This window comes from Protopterus annectens, chromosome 9.part0, assembly GCF_019279795.1.
Source record: "Protopterus annectens isolate FY-2018-M chromosome 9.part0, PAN1.0, whole genome shotgun sequence".
Taxonomy (NCBI): Eukaryota; Metazoa; Chordata; order Ceratodontiformes; family Protopteridae; genus Protopterus; species Protopterus annectens.
Genome location: NC_056743.1, coordinates 219,889,607 through 219,908,589, shown reverse-complemented (window position 1 = coordinate 219,908,589; position 18,983 = coordinate 219,889,607). Strand labels below are relative to the sequence as shown.

At 39.7% G+C, this 18,983-nt stretch overlaps 1 protein-coding gene across 2 annotated transcripts in view; it reads left to right on the top strand.

The window, feature by feature from the left end:
- The window catches only part of LOC122811144 (ethanolamine kinase 1-like), a 1,165,171-nt gene that overhangs the window by 295,726 nt on the left and 850,462 nt on the right, over positions 1 to 18,983 (top strand). For both annotated transcript variants that reach the window (XM_044082778.1, XM_044082779.1), the window contains exon 2: positions 17,273 to 17,532. In XM_044082778.1, coding sequence (XP_043938713.1) covers positions 17,273 to 17,532 — 260 coding nt within the window. The remainder of the gene's footprint in view (positions 1 to 17,272; positions 17,533 to 18,983) is intronic.

The following is an 18,983-nucleotide window of genomic DNA, read 5'->3' as shown; positions in this document are numbered from 1 at the left end:
GTAGACAGGAGTATAAGGAGATGAGGTGCATGGCAAAGAGAGAGGTGGCGAAGGCTAAGGATAAGGCATATGAAGAGTTGTATGAAAGGTTGGACACTAAGGAGGGAGAAAAGGACCTGTACCGATTGGCTAGACAGAGGGACTGAGCTAGGAAAGATGTGCAGCAGGTAAAGGTGATAAAGGATAATGAGGGAAACATACTCACAAGCGAGGAGAGTGTGTTGAGGAGATGGAAAGAGTACTTTGAGGGGTTGATGAATGAAGAGAATGAGAGGGAGAGAAGGTTGGATGATGTAGGGAAAGTAAATCATGAAGTAAAATGGATTAGCAAGGAGGAAGTAAGGATAGCTATGAAGAGAATGAAGAATGGAAAGGCTGTTGGCCCAGATGACATACCTGTGGTAGCATGGAGGTGTTTAGGTGAAATGGCAGTGGAATTTTTAACCAGATTGTTTATTGAAATCTTGGAAAGTGAGAGGATGCCTGAGGAATGGAGAAAAAGTGTTTTGGTACCGATTTTTTAGAATAAGGGTGATGTGCAGAGCTGTAGTAGCTACAGAGGGATAAAATTGATCATTCACAACATGAACCTATGGGAAAGAGGAGTGGAAGCTAGGTTAAGAAGGGACGTGATGATTAGTGATCAGCAGTATGGTTTCATGCCAGGAATGAGCACTACAGATGTGATCTTTGCTCTGAGATTGTTGATGGAGAAGTACAGAAAATGTCGGAAGGAGTTGTATTGTGTTTTTGTAGACTTAGAGAAAGCATATGACAGGGTGCCTAGAGAGGAGTTGTGGTATTGTATGAAGAAGTCAGGAGTGTCAGAAAAGTATGTAAGAGTGGTACAGGATATGTACGAGGGTAGTGTGATAGCGGTGAGGTCTGCGGTGGGAGTGACGGATACGTTTAAGGTGGAGGTGGGGTTACATCAAGGATCAGCTCTGAGCCCTTTCTTATTTGCAATGGTCATGGACAGGTTGACAGACGAGATCAGACAGGAGTCCCCGTGGACTATGATGTTTGCAGATGACATTGAGATCTGTAGTGATGGTAGGGAACAGGTGCAGGAGACCCTGGAGAGATGGAGATATGCTCTAGAGAGAAGAGGAATGAAGGTCAGCAGGACTAAGACAGAATATATGTGTGTGAATGAGAGGGAGGATAGAGGAATGGTGAGAATGCAAGGAGTAGAGGTGGTGAAGGTGGATGAGTTTAAATACTTGGGATCAATAGTTCAGAGTAATGGTGAGTGTGGAAGAGAGGTGACGAAGAGAGTACAAGCAGGATGGAGTGGGTGGAGAAGAGTGTCAGGAGTGATTTGTGACAGACGAGTACCTGTAAGAGTGAAAGGGACGGTCTACAAGAGGGTAGTGAGACCAGCTATGTTATATGGGTTGGAGACAGTGGCATTGACAAAAAGGCAGGAGTTAGAGCTGGATTTGGCAGAGTTAAAGATGTTAATATTTGCACTGGGTGTAACGAGGGTGGACAGGATCAGGAGTAAGTATATTAGAGGGTCAGCCCAGGTTGGAAGGTTTGGAGACAAAGCCAGAGAGGCATGATTATGTTGGTTTGGACATGTGCTGAGTTGGGATGCTGAGTATATTGAGAAAAAGATGCTAAGGATGAAGCTACCAGTTAACAGGAAAAGAGGAAGGCCTAAGATAAGGTTTATGGATGTGGTGAGAGAGGACATGCAGGTGGTTGGTGTGACAGAGCAAGATGCAGAGGACAGGAAGAAATGGAAACAGGTGATCTGCTGTGGCGACCCCTAACAGGAACAGCCGAAAGAAGATGATGATGATTTCTATTTTGTTTATTTGAATTTGTTAACAAGGGTAGAACACTGTTCACAACTGGACAATTTCAGTATCAGCTCAGTTTTTTAATTCTAATAATTGCTACTAGACTATTCTCTGCTTGAAGTTCAGAAATATTGCTGGAAAATTCTTTTAGTGTGAGATGAGGAGAGCTTTTTCTATCATTATATTTGTATCTGCCGTATTATATTTCAAAATGCATTTGAGGGTTAAGTCATTCTTTAATTAATTGACAAATTCCCATTTTTTCACTTTCATTTAAATGTAGTGAATATAATTAATTTCACCTGTAATTTGTTTGGATTGTCTACCTCACATTTAAAAACAGTATCAGCTGAATATATAATTTCAGGTTTCATCCCAACTACAGTGACTGAATTCTGTTTATATGACCTGTGAATAACTACAGTATGAACCTTCTTTTTTTCCATTCTGAGGATTATTTCATTTTTTTTTTCAATTAGTCAAGGCAGGCAAAATAAATTTTCCTTACATTAGAAAAATAGAACATTTTTATCTGCAAGTATAAAAGCAGTTTTGTTATAAAATAAATGCTATATGATATGTACAACTTAATTGTATATACATTGAATGTTAGAATCAGTGAAACACCACAATACTTGACAATGTCATATAAAAAAAAACAACATAAAAAAGGTACATGCCACTCAATAATTTAAAAACAAAATATTGTAACTTGCTCTTTGGCAGAACACAAAATATAATTAGCAAGTCTACTTACATAAGTACATCTCATTCATTGCATCAGTCAATATTTAAGAATTAAGTAAGATCAATTTGTGTCTTTCAGTAAATTGTAATTTATTAAGATTGTCATTTAAACTATTATTATTTGTTTACTTCTCCACTACATCGTCTTCACAGCACTACTATAAAGTGTCCCATAGCCACACGGGGTCTACCAGCAGCACTGTTAGCCCTGAACTTACTCTGTTTACTGCTGGGCATGGAATCTGTGGGCATCCTGGGGGTCTTTGCCATCTACCCTTGCATTTACCTTCTACACACTGTTTTCCCCCTCAACTTGCAGTTATATGGTGATTCTTAAAGGGTGGGGGTGTATCGGGGACATGCAGAGTATTGCCGTGCCTCCACAGCAGTTCAGCTATGCTGCCCACTCTACCCCTCCTGAGCTATGGCTATAAATCCTCCACATAAACAAGCACCCTCCCCTGCCATGGGCCAACCCATCCCCCTCCTGCCAGTCAGTCAGTCAGTCAGCTGAGGCAATAATCAAACCCTGGTTGACTGGACTGTAGTAGGGACTTTATGCTTCTGTGCTACCAGAGTGACATTATCACTGTTTGTATATAATCTAATATTATTTCTAGCTTTGGCCTGTAACAGTTGTATGTCACAATACCTGGCATTCAAAAATTTTAAATTAAGTTCACCTGTATTTAAAGTAGAGGAAACCAGTCACACTTTAACAGAAATAACATGCAGACAACACATCTAAATTATTAACATTCAGTCGAAGTATGCTAGTTCACCCAGTGTAAAACTTTGCTATATTTACAAACTGATAAATCACTTGAACACCCCTCCAAATTAGAAAATGTCATACTTAATATTCAGCTGTGGTAAGGGAGTAAACTAATTAAATATTAAAGTGATTATGGGTTATGTATAACATTCATAAAGTACAGTGCCCAAAAGTGATGATGGGTTGTGTATAACATTCATGTAGTGCCATGTCCAATAGTATTCTAGAAGCATTGTGATTTTGTTTTTTATCTACTGCAACAAATGGGATACTACTGGACCTATAAAAAAACAGGCTTTTTATTTTTTCCATTATGTACTTCATTACAGTTCAACTTTCTTTTGAAGGCCTGATCTTGTGATATTCTATACAAGTTTCAGCTGAAGCTAACAATCATGTTAGACGTAAATGTAATGGTTTTATGCATCCCACTATATTTTTTTAAACAAATACTTTCTAAATTTGTTTTATGTTATACTACTATTATAAAGTTTTTGTTTTATATTTGCTTTTTGTATTCTCTTCTGCTAAACCTGTGTCTCATTTATATACTATCTGCTTGCTGTTTTCCTAACAACAATATTTCTTTTCAAATACATAATGCAGTCTCTGGGTACATTAGACACTATATTCAGTTGAAGCCATAACTTTGCATAGTATTACTTTTTTACTTGCAATCAGCCTGTTTTTAGTACACTATATATCTGAAACTGAAATGTGCATGATGTTCTTCATGTTTCACTGCTGCGGTCATCACATTTAGGTTATCTGCCTGCAGGTAGCCCTCAGCCAGCCTGAATACCAGAGTCTTGGATTCCTGTGTCAGATGCTGTCTCTTCTTCCATGACATCAGGTTGTCAGGGGTATAAAACATGCAGCTGATGCCATTACATCATTCTTTCTTGCTGCGCGGTGCCTGAAGCAGAAGCAGTTCGCAAGTGCCGGTTGGCCGACTTCTGAAATTTTTGTTTTCGAGTTTCAGAACCGAAGTCTTCAGAAAAGCTAAGTACCCCATTGGGGATCCCTTTCCTTGCTCTTAACCAATGTCAGTAAAAGTTAACAATTGTATTACCTGTGGAAAGCAAATAGCTCATAAAGATTTTCATTCATACTGCATTCCTTGCTTAGGCCCAGACCATGACGTCCCTCGCTGTCGGTTTTGTGCCTTGTTCAACCCCCAAACTATTCGTAGTCAGTCTATATTTATAGCAAATTATTTTGGTACTCGGTATAACTATCCAGAAACAGCTTCTGTAAGCCATCCAACTACTAATATTCCAAAAAAAGTAAGGATAAAGACAGAGACAGACTGCATAGGTCCAAAACTGCCGACGACACATCCAATAAGCTAATCACCAATCTGACGGTACTCGGTGAGACTCTTTTGCAGCCCCTGATACCTGCTACTTTAGATTCGCAGGCCTCTACTGAGACCCATTCGGAGGCTGGTATGCCGCAAGATTTTTTTTTACTATGGGACCTGCGGATGTCTCTACCTTGGATGGGTCCAGAGCCACTGTGCAGGCACCAGCTTCTGAGGGTTTATTCAGGCCTACAGACTTGCATTTTAAACCAACGCCATTTTCTTCATCCAGGCCTAAAACTCGACCCACGCCAGAAAACCGACGTCCAAACCACATGCTCACGCCCACATGCCTAAAAAACAAATGCTTAGAATTGCTGAAGACCTTATTACCTTAATTAGGGGAAGCCAGCCTTCCCCCTCTAAGAGACCTAGAACTGATTTTCCTTCTGATCAGGAATCTGATATTTCTGTTTCTTCTGATTACCAGGATTTGCCCATATCTACCTATGAGGATTCTGATGCAGAGGATTCCATTCCCTCTGCTTCCCCTCCAGAAGATTTTTCTTTTGGTGAAACCTTGCACACTCCTAGGGAGCATTTCCACTGGGAAAGCCAGGATTACTCTGACTCCAAAAAGAGGCTTAGGGAATTCTTACTCCTCCCTCAACACAGGCCTTTAGATATCTCGCCTGCTCTGGACATTGTGGATGATGCTTTCTTTGAATCTAGCCTTTCCACATACACTTTACCTTCAGCTCCCAGAAAATCTGACAGGTATTACAGAGTACCTGACTCTCACAAGTTCCTCTTTAAGAATCCTACTGTGGATCCAGAGACCATTTCCCAAGGACCAAAGGGCATTACGGCTATTGCTGTCAAAAACCCTACTGCTTCTGATAGAGATTCTAGAGCCTTGGACAAATGGGGTAAGAAGGTATATACTTCTGCTACTTTGGCCATTAGGATTTTAAATTGCCAGTTTCATATGTTAAAGTATAAGCAGCATATTATTGGACTACTTAAACAGAAAATGATGTTGATTCCTGACTGCTGAACACAGAGAATTACAGGATTTAATGCATTTTGGTAAACAAGTTGGTAAACTTATTTTGCAATGTGGTTTTGACTCTTTAGAAGCATCTTGCAGGGCTGCTGTCACTGGGTCTGTACTTAGAAGGCATGCTTGGCTTAAGCAGCAAAACTTGTCAGATCATGTTAAAGCTAAATTACTGGATGCTCCCTTAAACCAAGACTGCCTGTTTGGCAACAAAGCAGAAGAAGTCCTCAAAAAGATGGAGGAAAAAGCTAAATCTATGCAAACTGTTAAAGATTTCCTGCAAGTACAGCCTCCCAGATTTAGTAGGCATTGGCCTTCAAAGAATTGGTCCTTTCTAGCATCTTCCAGGACTTCTCAGTCCAAACCCAGGAACAGCAGACCACCTAGGTTACAGTCTCGGGCTACGCACAGGCCTAAGCAGTGGGGGGCTCACACTTTCAAAGCAGGGAGTAGTAAGACACCCCTCTATGGGAAAATGGCACAATGACTTAACCTTAACCCTTCCAAACCCTGCTCAGCTGCCTGCTCCCTTACGAGGAAAGCTCGCCCTGCATGCAAAAAACTGGGAACTTATTACCCTGGACAAATGGGTTTTGAATATAGTTTCCCAAGGATACAGATTCCACTTCCACATCCTACCAACCCCAAATGGTTGGCCAGATCTACCCCCAAATCAGTGGGCAGAGGCTCAACAGCAGGTTTTCTCTCTTCTAAGTATCAGGGCTATTCAACCTGTTCCAGCAGAAGAAAGGGGGCAAAGTTTTTATTCAAGACTTTTCCTGGTACCCAGAAAAGACAGCTCCTGACATCCTATCCTGGACCTCTATATTCTAAACACCTTTTTGGTAATCTCAAAATTCAAGATTCTATCACTTTAACAGCTGCTTCCTATGATAGGCAAAGATGCCTGGTTGGCAACCTTAGACTTAAAGGAAGCTTACCTGCACATTCCAATAAGGGAATCTTGCAGGAAATACCTATGCTTCGGGGCAGGCTCCATGCACTTTCAGTCCTCTGCACTTCCCTTTGGCTTATCTACTGCACTCAGGGTATTCACAAAGTGTCTAGCTCCAGCCATTGCATTTTGCAGGCAGAGAAATATTAAAATATACCCATATCTGGATGATTGTCTGATTCAGGCAGAAAGCCAGGAATTGCTATTAAAACATCTGGCATCCATAAAGAAACTTCTAAACTCACTGGGGTACACCATAAACAAAAAGAAATCTCACCTAGTACCCTGCCAACAAATTGTATTCCTGGGAGCAAGCTTGAATACAACTTCCCAGATGGCTTTCCTCACTCCAGAGAAACAAGTTTATTTGACAACCTACTTCAAACTACTGGCCACAAAAGACCCAGCTATCTGCAAGAAAAATTCTTTAAGTCCTGGGGTTCATGGCCTCACGCATTCTACTAATTCCATATGCAAGACTGCGTATGAAGAAACTGCAATGGTATCTAAAAAGCATATGGTGTCAACATTCTCAGGACCTGGAATCAATGATTCCTATCATTCCTTGTATAAAGACAGAGTTCCTTTGGTGGGCATATGCCTGCTACCACAACAAGGGGCTTCCTTTCACTCTACCCCTTGCCACCCAAACCCTAACAACAGACGCATCAGACTATGCATGGGGGGCTCACTTGGCAGGGCAGTGCATTCAGGGCAAATGGAACCCGAGACAGATGCACCTGCATATCAACCAAAAAGAAATGTTAGCTGTACAGAATTACCTGACAGCCTTCAGTGACTACATTCTTCCAGGACAATTATTGGTAAAGACAGACAACACCACAGTTATGTGGTACATAAACAAGTAGAGGGAAACCCACTCTTACCCTCTCTGAAGACTAGCCATGGCTCTGTGGAACACAGCCTTGAGCTATCAAGTGCACCTACAAGCTCAATTCCTGCCAGGCAAGCTAAATTCACTGGCAGACGACCTAAGCAGAAATCTCATGGACCCACATGAATGGAAACTGGAACCAAAAATATTCGACTGCTTGTGGAACAAATGGGGGACCCCAGAGATAGACCTGTTTGCCTCCTCTCAGAACTACCAATTGGACAAATTCTGCACAAGGACTTCCCACAGTCAAGCTTGGAACGTGGGTGCCCTGTTCTTTACCTGGGAAAGCCTCTCAGTTTATGCCTTTCCCCCTCTGCTTCTCCTCTCAAAGGTTCTGCTAAAGATCAAATAGGACAAACCAAGGACAATACTGATTGGACCAGACTGGCCATGCCAGCACTGGTACCCCCTCTTGTGCAGTATGACACTGCTGGAACCATGGCACCTATCCCAGCAGGTGGGCCAGATTCTGCACCCTCAGCTTCAAATCCTGAACCTGGCAGCCTGGCTAATTCCTTGAGCTCTCCAATAGCATCATTCAGTAAGCAGGTGCTAGATGTCATTCTGGAGGCAAGGAGGCCTAGTACTAGAAAATCCTATGCTGAAAAGTGGAAGAGATACTGTTCCTGGAGCCATACTCAGGGGATGGGCACGACAGTGCCCAGCTTACCTCATATTCTTCAGTACTTAACAGATATGCTCCACAAGGGCCTATCCTTCTTGTCTATTAAAATTCATGCTTCTGCCATTTCAGCACATTATAATACTGAACCACCCCTCTTTTCTCACCCCCTGCTAAAGCAATTTCTCAGAGGGGCCAAAATTTTCAGACACCCCCCCCCCCCGCAGGAGAGCCCCTACTCCTGCCTGGGCCCTTAACTTTGCATTGGAAAAGCTCATTCTCCCTCATTTTGAGCCAGCTACAACTGCAGAGTTGAAATTCCTTTCTTGGAAAACAGCCTTCCTTCTAGCCATCACTTCAGCAAGAAGAGTGTCTGAATTACAGGCCCTCATGGCAGTGGAGCCCTTCATTGTCTTCCATGCAGACAGGGTTTCCCTCAGCACCAATCCTTACTTTATGCCCAAGGTAGTGTCTAGTGTAGCCCTTAATCAGTCCATTCATTTGCCTACCCTTTTCCCAAATCCACAAAACAAAGGAGAACGAATATTGCACTCTTTGGAAGTGCACAGACAACTTCGATTTTATTTGGACAGGACTAAGCCTCTCAGAAAATTTGAACAGCTGCTAGTTGGTTTTGCTGTAAGGTCAGAGGGGAAGGCCATTTCAAAGCAAACCATTTCTAAGTGTATAGCCTATTGCATTCATTTCTGCTATAAGCACCATAGAAAACCTACCCCACAGGGGATAAGATCACATTCTACCAGGGCTGCATCTACCTCTACAGCCTTTCTCAGAGGTGTCCCTACCAGGGACATCCTAGAAGCTGTTACCTGGAGCTCTGTACATGCCTTCACCAAGCATTACCACATGCCTGTTTTTTTCTAAATCCAGAGCTGGTTTTGCCACTGCAATCTTGCAGGGCTTAATAGCTGGCCCTAATGCTCTCTAACTTCCTCCTCCCTTCCTTAGCTTTGGGAATCAACCTAAATGTGATGACTGCAACAGTGAAACATGAAAAACAGAGTACATTTGTGTACACTTACCATAAATGAAGATGTTCAAGAGTATTCACTGTTGCAGTCCTGGTTACCCTCCTTCCAGCCCCCTGACTTCTCTTGGCTCTACCTTTCCTTCTTGTTTGGTGTATTTAAGCTTTCTGGTGTATTTGCTTTTTGTTGGAGGGGTACCATAACATATAATTGCTTCCCATTGTAGGAGAACCTGACATCTGGGGCAAGAAAAACTGATGTAATGGCGTCAGCTGCATGTTTTATACCCCTGACAACCTGACGTCATGGAAGAAGAGACAGCATCCGATGCAGGAATCCAAGACTTTGGTATTCAGGCCAGCTGAGGGCTACCTGCAGGTAGATAACCCAAATGTGATGACTGCAACAGTGAGTACACTCGAGCATCTACATTTATGGTAAGTGTACACAACTGTACTTTATCAGAACATATTTCAGGTTTGCCAACTAGTCATCTGCACTGCATATATACCTAGAATTCATTTAACTGTTCAAATCTACTTTCCCTGTGTATTAAAATAGGATCATCAGTGGATATCCTATGTACTGTATATGGATCAGAAATCGTATTCATTAAAATATATAAATGCTAAACTCAGTTCACCATACTGGTAGCAAAGCTAAACATCTTTCCCATTGGTCTGACTCTCATTTGTTAATAAATTTGGTCATAACATTTTTTCTCTTGTTCTTGGCATAAAATAAGCAATAATATCGATTCAATTAAATAAACATGTTAGTATAGTCATAGGGATATTCTAATTTATAAAATAAGAATTGCTTTAAATAATGGCCACCTTGCACTGTTGATTTGCAAACTCTGGTTAACAAATCACAGGCCCTTCTCTTTAAATGCAAATCTGTAATACTTTCTAAAATTTCTATGATATCTGCTATACAGTTTAGGTTTGCAGTTAAAGATTTTATTCATGCAACTATGAATTTCTAAGAGATAAAACTGATTGCCGAATATAATGGTTACACAATCATAAAGTTTAAATATTAATGAGCTTTGGACAATCCACAAATATAACATTTTAGAACTTTAACAGAAAAAATATTCATAAGTGTATGAAAAAAATAATCGTGTATACAGTTCATAAACATGCAGATATACATGTATAAGATTTGAGATTTGAATATAGGAATACACACACGCATATATTTATTTTCTACACACACACACACACACACACACATATATATATATATATATATATATATATATATATATATATATATATATATATATATATATATAGCTCTCTATCAGTTGATGGAGTTTTCAGAAACTCAAACTCTGTATGGTTGAAACCACATGATGGAGTTTTATAAAGCTTGAAGCTTTTGAATGGAGATTGTGGTACAGGGAGGATCGGGAAATTTACCCTTTTCCTCACTGTAGTATGATCTCAGCAGAGTTGGTAAATATAATTTGCAGATGCAAAAATGTAGTACATGCCATAGGACATATAGTTACTCTCGTAATTCTTCATATTCTAACAAAGGAGCTAATACAATCTGCCCTGTTTCTGAATTGATACCTAAAAGCAGTTTTTTTTTATTTAGCCACAAATGTTACAAACACCTGATATAGGTATGAGTGCTAATTTTTCCTCTAGCATTTACCAATATTATGATTAACTGGGAAGATGAGGTGTGATACAAAATGGAATCTTTTAATAAATTTGTGGTCTTTTATAGCAGATAATAGACAGTTAATTTTTATATGAAAGAATGACAAGACTGAGTATGATTTTGTTTTACAAGGATTATGTAACAGTACTGATTTTTTTAATTTCACATATTACAAAAATGATTAAGCAATTCATTTTTTGAATATACATTTATATAAAAGTGAAGATGGAGCAAAACTGAATTCTAAAGTTTACAGAAAATCCATGTTTGTGAATTTTTATTTAGACACTAACAGTTTTTGTTGTATGTCTGTTTAGAAAAATGTACTCAAGTCTCAATAGAGTTTCTGTTTGACCTCTGATGACGAATGATTTTAAGTCAGTTACCAAATTGATATGTCCACAGAATGACGGAACAAAAAGATTTTATTTTGGCTCAGATGAATGCAATTGCATTCAGAACTGATAGATATAACCCTGTTTGACATTATGAATGGTATGTGTGTTTGTCATTAATGAAAATCATGATTCAAGTAGCGTTGTTAAAATGGTTATAGCACACAATGTTGACATTGCTGTAGTTATTAAAGTACCGTGTGACATCTGGAAAACTGTTTCGGACAATGATATTTTATTCACTTCAGCAGGTGACATTAAAGTATACTTATACAGATAAGAATCGAATATGTTACATTAAAATTAGAACATAAAATCATTTTGAATTATTACTAATCAAGATGGAGAGAGAGAGAGAGAGAGACATGTTTAAATGACATGGCTGTTCACATATAGAAATGTAATTTGTTTTAAGCACATGAGCAGGACATAATCTATGTCTAATCCTTTTATTTGTTATAGTAGTTTTCTAAATGCTTTATATATAAACATATTTCAAACTGATTTAAATTAAAAACATCTTTAGTATTATTGATATTGCTAAGCTGACAAGTAGAGGGGGGATTTTTCACTATTAGAACTAAGGTGGCAGTTGAGGAATAACTCAGTTGTGTGTTTAATGATAAAATGTGTTCCTTAACGAAGCAGTTTAAAATAATTTGTTTCTTATTGATGATAAGAAGTGATTTTGAAAGTTTGGAGACATTTATCATCTTGACTATTTTTGCAAATTTATACTTTGGCTTTACATATTGTACTCTTTTTGATAAGTTATCAGTATAATTGAAGAAAAGAAAACACTCATGTTTTTCAATAAATTAAATTTATTTTTGCAACTTTGATATATTGGAATTGTTTTCTTAATGAAATGTGCTTGGGAACTTCCAGCATGCAAAAATGATATGAAGTTATTCTATAGAAATCTACAGGCAATGTTTCCAGAGACACTCCCAAGAAAGATTTAATTCAAAGTAATTCAATTCAGTGACAAAGTCAATATAAAACTAGAAAAAAATAGCACTGTGAGTGAAATAATGCTTGTCTACTTGCCCCCTTGCCAGCCTCAACTTACAGTTTTAATGACGAATGGATTAAATATTATGCATTACAAGATAATACTATTTGTGAAAATGAAGAAGGAACATTAGTACAACACAGAATGTAATGATTTTGATTAAGCACCCAAGTCTTATTTCATTTATTTATATATGCAATTGTTTGTTCAGCTTAGGTTGTTACCCATGCCTGGCCTTTAAAAGTATTCAGCTTCTTGAAATGGCTAAGCACTGTCATGTTAGATCTGTGCCTGTTATGATGGCTACCTTTAACTAATACTCTTTCAAATTAGGTAACCTTAATAGGCAAAATTGACTTTCTTCAAGTGATGATATAAGGAGAATAAGGAGAAATTATTTATTCTTATTAAGGAGAAATTAATCATAGGCACTAAACAGCTTATAATTGTAAAGAACCTTGCTAAGGGAAGGGAAATCAGCTCCTGTACTTTTCAAAAAAAAGCACCAAACCAGGCATGTCCAAGGGTCAGCTTCTGGTGATTTCTACTGTCCACCTGGTGAATCTGGGCATACTGGGGCAATTGCCTCATGTACACAGACAACCATCTCCTCCTACCACCCAACACTACAACCTGTGAGAGATGCACTTACATAGCCAAACTGGAAGAAAAGCTCTCTCCACCCAAGATTGTGCTAGACAGTCAAGAGGAGAAGGTTAACACCCGCACTACACCTCAAGCAACACATAGCCCTTCTAAACTCACACCACCAACACCCACTGATAGCAACACTAAATCCACATATGCGGAGGCCCTTAACTGTAACCTGCACAAGCAACAACGACCTCCAAAGCTGAAATGCAAACAAACACCAATCACAAACAAAGTGTCACATAGCTTACAACACCAGTGTGCCACCCAGCAAGAGCCCCTAAGGCAAGACAACGCACCTAACACTTTAGTCATAGGTGACACTACAGGCAGGTACACTGATGTCCCACTCACCAGGCTGAACAAGGAGAAAATTAAAGTCAGCTGCCTGTCGGATGCCAGGATCCACCACATAATGCATGCACTCAAGTCACTCCACAAGAAGTACAAATATGACTCTGTCATTGTCCATGTTGGAGTGAATGACTTGAGATGTACCTCCCTGGACTACATGAAAAGAGACATGGAAGAGCTCTCGGATCATGTGGCCTAGGCAGGTATGACCCTAGCCCTGAGTAGCATCCTGCCTTCGCCCAGAATGATACCACAGTATAAGGACAAAATAATTGACTTCAGCAATTGGCTAAGCTTCTGGTATCATTCAAAGGGGATCCAGTACCTGTCTGCCTGGGACGACATGATCAACAGACCACGATGCTTTGCCAGAGATGGTCTTCACCTGTTGCCCCTGGGATTCAGGTTACTGGCTAAGGCTCTTGCCACCCCTATAGTGCCTTTTTTAGGCAAAGTTCAAAGGACAAAACACCACTGTAACAGGTACAAGCATGCAAAATCTGAAGGCAATGCTACTCAATGCTAGAAGTTTAACCTCAAAATGCACACTCTCGAGGCACTCCTACAAATGGAGAACATCAATATCTGTGCAGTAACTGAGACCTGGTTCAAGGCCCCAGAGAGCACCCCTGCAATACCAGGCTACAACTCTTATCACACTTTTCGGTCGCCAAACCAGGATCGAAACACTAAAGGTGGAGGAGTGTCCATATTCACCAAGGATATTCACACCACCAGGCTAGTTGCCAAACAAAATGTGTCTGAAATTCTCCAGGTGCAACTAACACTAGGTAAGACTGAAATCCAAATTGTAGTTTACTACAGATCCCCCACCATGCCCCAAGATTCTCACTACACCTTTCTATACATACTGAAAAATATTAAGATACAACCAAATACCCTAATACTGGGTGATTTCAACTACCCTGCCATTAACTGGGAAAACTACTCATGTACCAACACCTTTGCCCAATGGTTCTTGGAATTCATAAAGTCCAATGCCCTGGATCAACTAATCCATAGTCCCACCAGGGGCTCCAATATCCTAGACCTGGTAATTATCAACATGGGAAATCGAAGCTCCACACCTATGGTCACCCTCTCGTTGGTCAGGTCAGACTATAAGCTAATCACCCTAAACATTCACTTCCCACTCCCACTCCCCAGTAAGGAAACCTCTATAAAAAAACTTCTCCAAAGCAAACTTCATGCTACTCAAGTCAGAAGTGACAAACTTCATGACACCCATGCAGATGGGAACTGAAAGTTTGACTGCTGAGTCCTACGCTAAGGCACTGTACGAGCACATCCACTCATGCATGAATCGTGCCATCCCAAATAGAACCAAGATGCTCTCTTCCAAAATAAGGAAGCCAATCTGGTGGTCCCCTGCCATAAACAAACTTTACAACAAAAGGAAGAAACTGTTGCAGAAAAGAGAAAAATCCCACAATGCAAAAAATTCCCTTACCAGCTTCAGTAAGTAGCTGAGATCCCTCGTAAAATCCTCCAAAGCTATTTACGAAAATAAAATTGCCAAAGATTCCAAAGACAACCACAAGGCATTCTATAACTATGTCAAGAATCTAAATGGCAATGCTCAGATCTGCTCTGAACAGAATGGCATTAAATATACTGATCCCAAGGATATTGCCAATATCCTGGCAGACCAATTCAGTGCTAACTTCACCCCCTCTCATCCCCTAAACGGCCCATCTCAATACCGGAAGATTGCCAAATTCCGGTAATAACGGCTACACAGGTAAAAAACGCACTCTCCAAAGCTAAGAATACAGCATCCATGGGACCAGATGACATCTCGGGCTGTGTACTACATGAACTACAAAATGAACTGGCAGCTCACCTAAGTGTCATGTTTAATCATACCCTCACCTCAGGCTTTGTGCCCACTGAGTGGCGCACAGCTACAGTTATCCCACTCCACAAGGGGGGATCCACCTTGGATCCCAGGAACTACTGCCCCATCAGTCTGATGAGCCTGATCTGCAAGGCCATGGAACGTATTATCATGGAACTTATAAACAAAGATATTGACAACCTTCAAACACTGGACCCCACCCAGTTTGGTTTCGTGAAGGACGAATCTTGTCTCCTGAACCTGATTGACTTCTTCAAATCAAACTCCAGAGCTGTGTATGAGGGTAAGACATTCCACACAGCCTATCTGGACCTCACCAAGGCCTTTGACACCATCCCCCACTCTGGAATCCTTTGACACCATCCCCCACTCTGGAATCATACATAAACTTACTAAGCTGGGCATTAATCCCTACGTCACTCGATGAGTTGCCAACTGGCTTACTGACAGAACCCACACTGTAAAAGTAGCCAACTCCAAATCCAGCTCCTGACAAGTGACAAGTGGGGTACCTCAGGGTTCAGTCCAGGGGCCGCTCTTGTTTGCCATCTACTTCTCTGAAGTACAGGCCAACACTAAGGGACTCTGGCTAACAAAGTTCGCAGATGACTGCAAACTGGGAGCCATTATTGAATCCCCTAATGATGTGGATACTCTACAAAAGATGCTTGGTGCCAGAGTCATGGGCTCAAGCTCAATGCCAAGAAATGTATAGTTATCTCCTTTGGGAAAAAACATGTACCCATGAATTACCACATAGGTGGCAGTACACTAAACACTGAAAGTGTGATAAGAGACATAGGGACACAGGTGGAAAGTGGTCTCACCTTCAATAACCACATTGCCACAACAGTCAGGAAATCCTTCTGTGTGGCACACCTCATCACTAAGGGCTTTTCATCCAGAAAAAAAGGAGGTCATTGTCCAACTGTACTCATCCCTCATTAGACCCATTATAGAATAAAATGCCCCATTTGGTATCGTCTTGTGCACTGAAATGGTGATTTCTGGCTGAGTTAGTCTCTGAAAATTTAAGCACTTTAAGATTTGTTGAAATGTAAAAAGTCTGTAAGATCTACCATAACCCTATTTCTTATACTTCACAGCTGACTTCTGGAGTCACCAAGCAGACAGCCACCACTGTTCACAGCATTTACAATACAAAGGGGAAACAGAAGGAGGTGGCCAGACTTTTTTTCTTTATCTCACATGCAAGCGCATCTGTGAACAGTTTAGAGCCCCAGGCTACCGGCTGCATAGTTTTGGAATGTGGTAGAAAACCTAGTAACCCCCTAACCTATTGCAGCCAATTATTTAGCAGTACACCACTGTATGCTAGCAGCTTTATTTCCTATTTATAAAATTCTGCTCCCTTACACTACTCCAAGCATAAGATGTCATGCCTTCTGAGTTATTGTACTAGGGAATATGCAATGTTAAATTATTTTGTTCCATAATATAAATAGAAGACAATAATTCTTCTTTTCCCAATAGGAACTGATGCAAATCAGCCTGCTGTGCTCCATCCCTGTTGTTGTCATACAGTAAGGATTTGGGATATTTGCTTTTTGTTTTGGGTCACAAACCCAGGTGCCATCATTTAGTAGAGGGCTATTACCTTTAAAATGTTCTACATTTCATATTAGACATTACTATTTATTTATGACAATGTATATTTCAGTAGTCGATTATGAAACCCAAGTACAATTTGAGCAAACGTATTACAGTCATATTTTAAGATCCTGCCAAAGCACTTGATTTCAAATATATCTGGCATTTCTCACCTTATTTAAAATTGTGCTGTTCAGTATTTATTTACCCACTATTTTTTCAGTGTTCGAAATTCAGCATTTTGCTGTCTAGTTTTGACATCTACAAAGCCTTAAAATATACATATAGAAGAATCACAAAGTAATTACTGAGGAAATAGTGTATTCATATAGAAGATGATGGATTTCACAATAAATACTTTATATTAGAATGTACAAACCATGCAAGATGCTGTCAATGGTTCTCATTATTCATTTGTATTTCAGCTGTGCTGAGCTGATTATATTTTAATTTCCCACAGTTTGAAAAATAAATGTAATTAATAGTATTTGATAGAACATTTCTTGTTTTTGCTTATGTTCTTTTCTAATTAGTTTTTTACAGATGGAATCACTAACAAATTGCTTGGTTGTTACACTGACGAATCGATGGAGGATGTCATTCTAGTTAGAGTGTACGGAAATATGACAGAGCTATTTGTAGATCGGGAAAATGAAGTGAAAAGTTTTCAAGTACTTCATGCCCATGGCTGTGCTCCAGAACTGTACTGTACCTTTCAAAATGGCATTTGTTATCAGTTTGTCAAAGGAACTGTGTTGGATAAATGGCTGGTCAGAGAGCCTTCTATATACAGGTACACAATTATATACTATTATATTTTCTTCTGTATGCATTGAAAATCTTTAGATATTGTCAAGTTAATTGTTCTTTCTATTTTCTGCCTATAGAAATTAAATTATAAAAGATGTACATGACTGCAATACTTCTGCTGAACCCACTCATATATGTAAAAAGGCTGCCTACAATGCATATCAGAATTCATACAATGCTACTGATGGCAACAAATATAATATATAAGTTAGGAACTGAAACATTATTATAAGTTGATATGTGAAGTCCTGTTGTTAAGAAAGGGTTTTAACAATAGTGCATCCTGTACTGGGTTATTTTGAGTACAATGAAGAAATTTCGTAAGTCTTCTAACATCTCTAGTACTCTTATACTGTCATTATACAGAGCTGAAGAAGATAAAACACCTGAAATGTCAGTACTAAAAATATGTTCTTTATGTTTATCTCTGGGAGTTGCAGAACAACTAATTTATAGATGTGGGTAGCTGAAAATGTTGCATTTTGCAGTACTAGGACCTGGGGAACTGTATGGAATGATACTAATAGTCTCTCATAATTCCCTGGAAAACATCACCGTTGGGATGTCTTCTGTTTCTAATGCCTCCTGGGATATGATATTTCAGACACTGCATCTTCCTTAGAATTTCCATGCAATAAGATATTTAATGATCCATTCATCTTACTGCAGTTCTGAACAAAGACATTAACAAAAAGACATCACAGTTCTTCAACATAACTTTGTTATAGGTTCATAGAGAAGTCCGTGGCTAGTTGCCCTTGCAAGCCATTTTAAGTTTAGCCAGTTTCCATTTTTCTGCTCAAATTAACCTATTCCATTTGGTTAGAGATTGCATTACCCATCCCATGGTCAGTAATTATATATTACCCCTAATGAGAATAACTGGGATTGTGCCATAGACAATTTGAGGGGACCCCTGCATGGGGTAAAGCATTTAGGAGCTAATTCTCTACATTAATAGTACATAGGGTAGTCCTGGGTAAATCACCCCATGGTCAGTAATTATATATTATCCCTAATGAGAATAACTGGGATCATGCCATAGATAATTTGAAGAGACCCATGCATTGGGTAAATCATTTGGGAGCTAATTCTTTACATTAGTAGTACAGAGGGCAGTCCTGGGTAAATTTTCTGTTTCCCATCCAAAGATCAAAGTTTGACTTGAATATGAACAGGGATGAATTTTGTTTTATGTGGCTGGGGAGTCTGTTCCATAGCACCAGTATCCTCTGCAAAGTACACATGTATTTACAAACCCTTATGTTGATATTGCAGAAGAGGTTTAAATCTTTAGACCGAGTACTTATGATGCCATTTGACTTGCTGATGTACAGTAAATACATCAGTAATGGGTCAGAGGATGCCTTGTACACCCTCTTAGCAGTCTGTAGGGTACTGAGTATAGTGACAGGGGCTTTGAGTCACTCCACG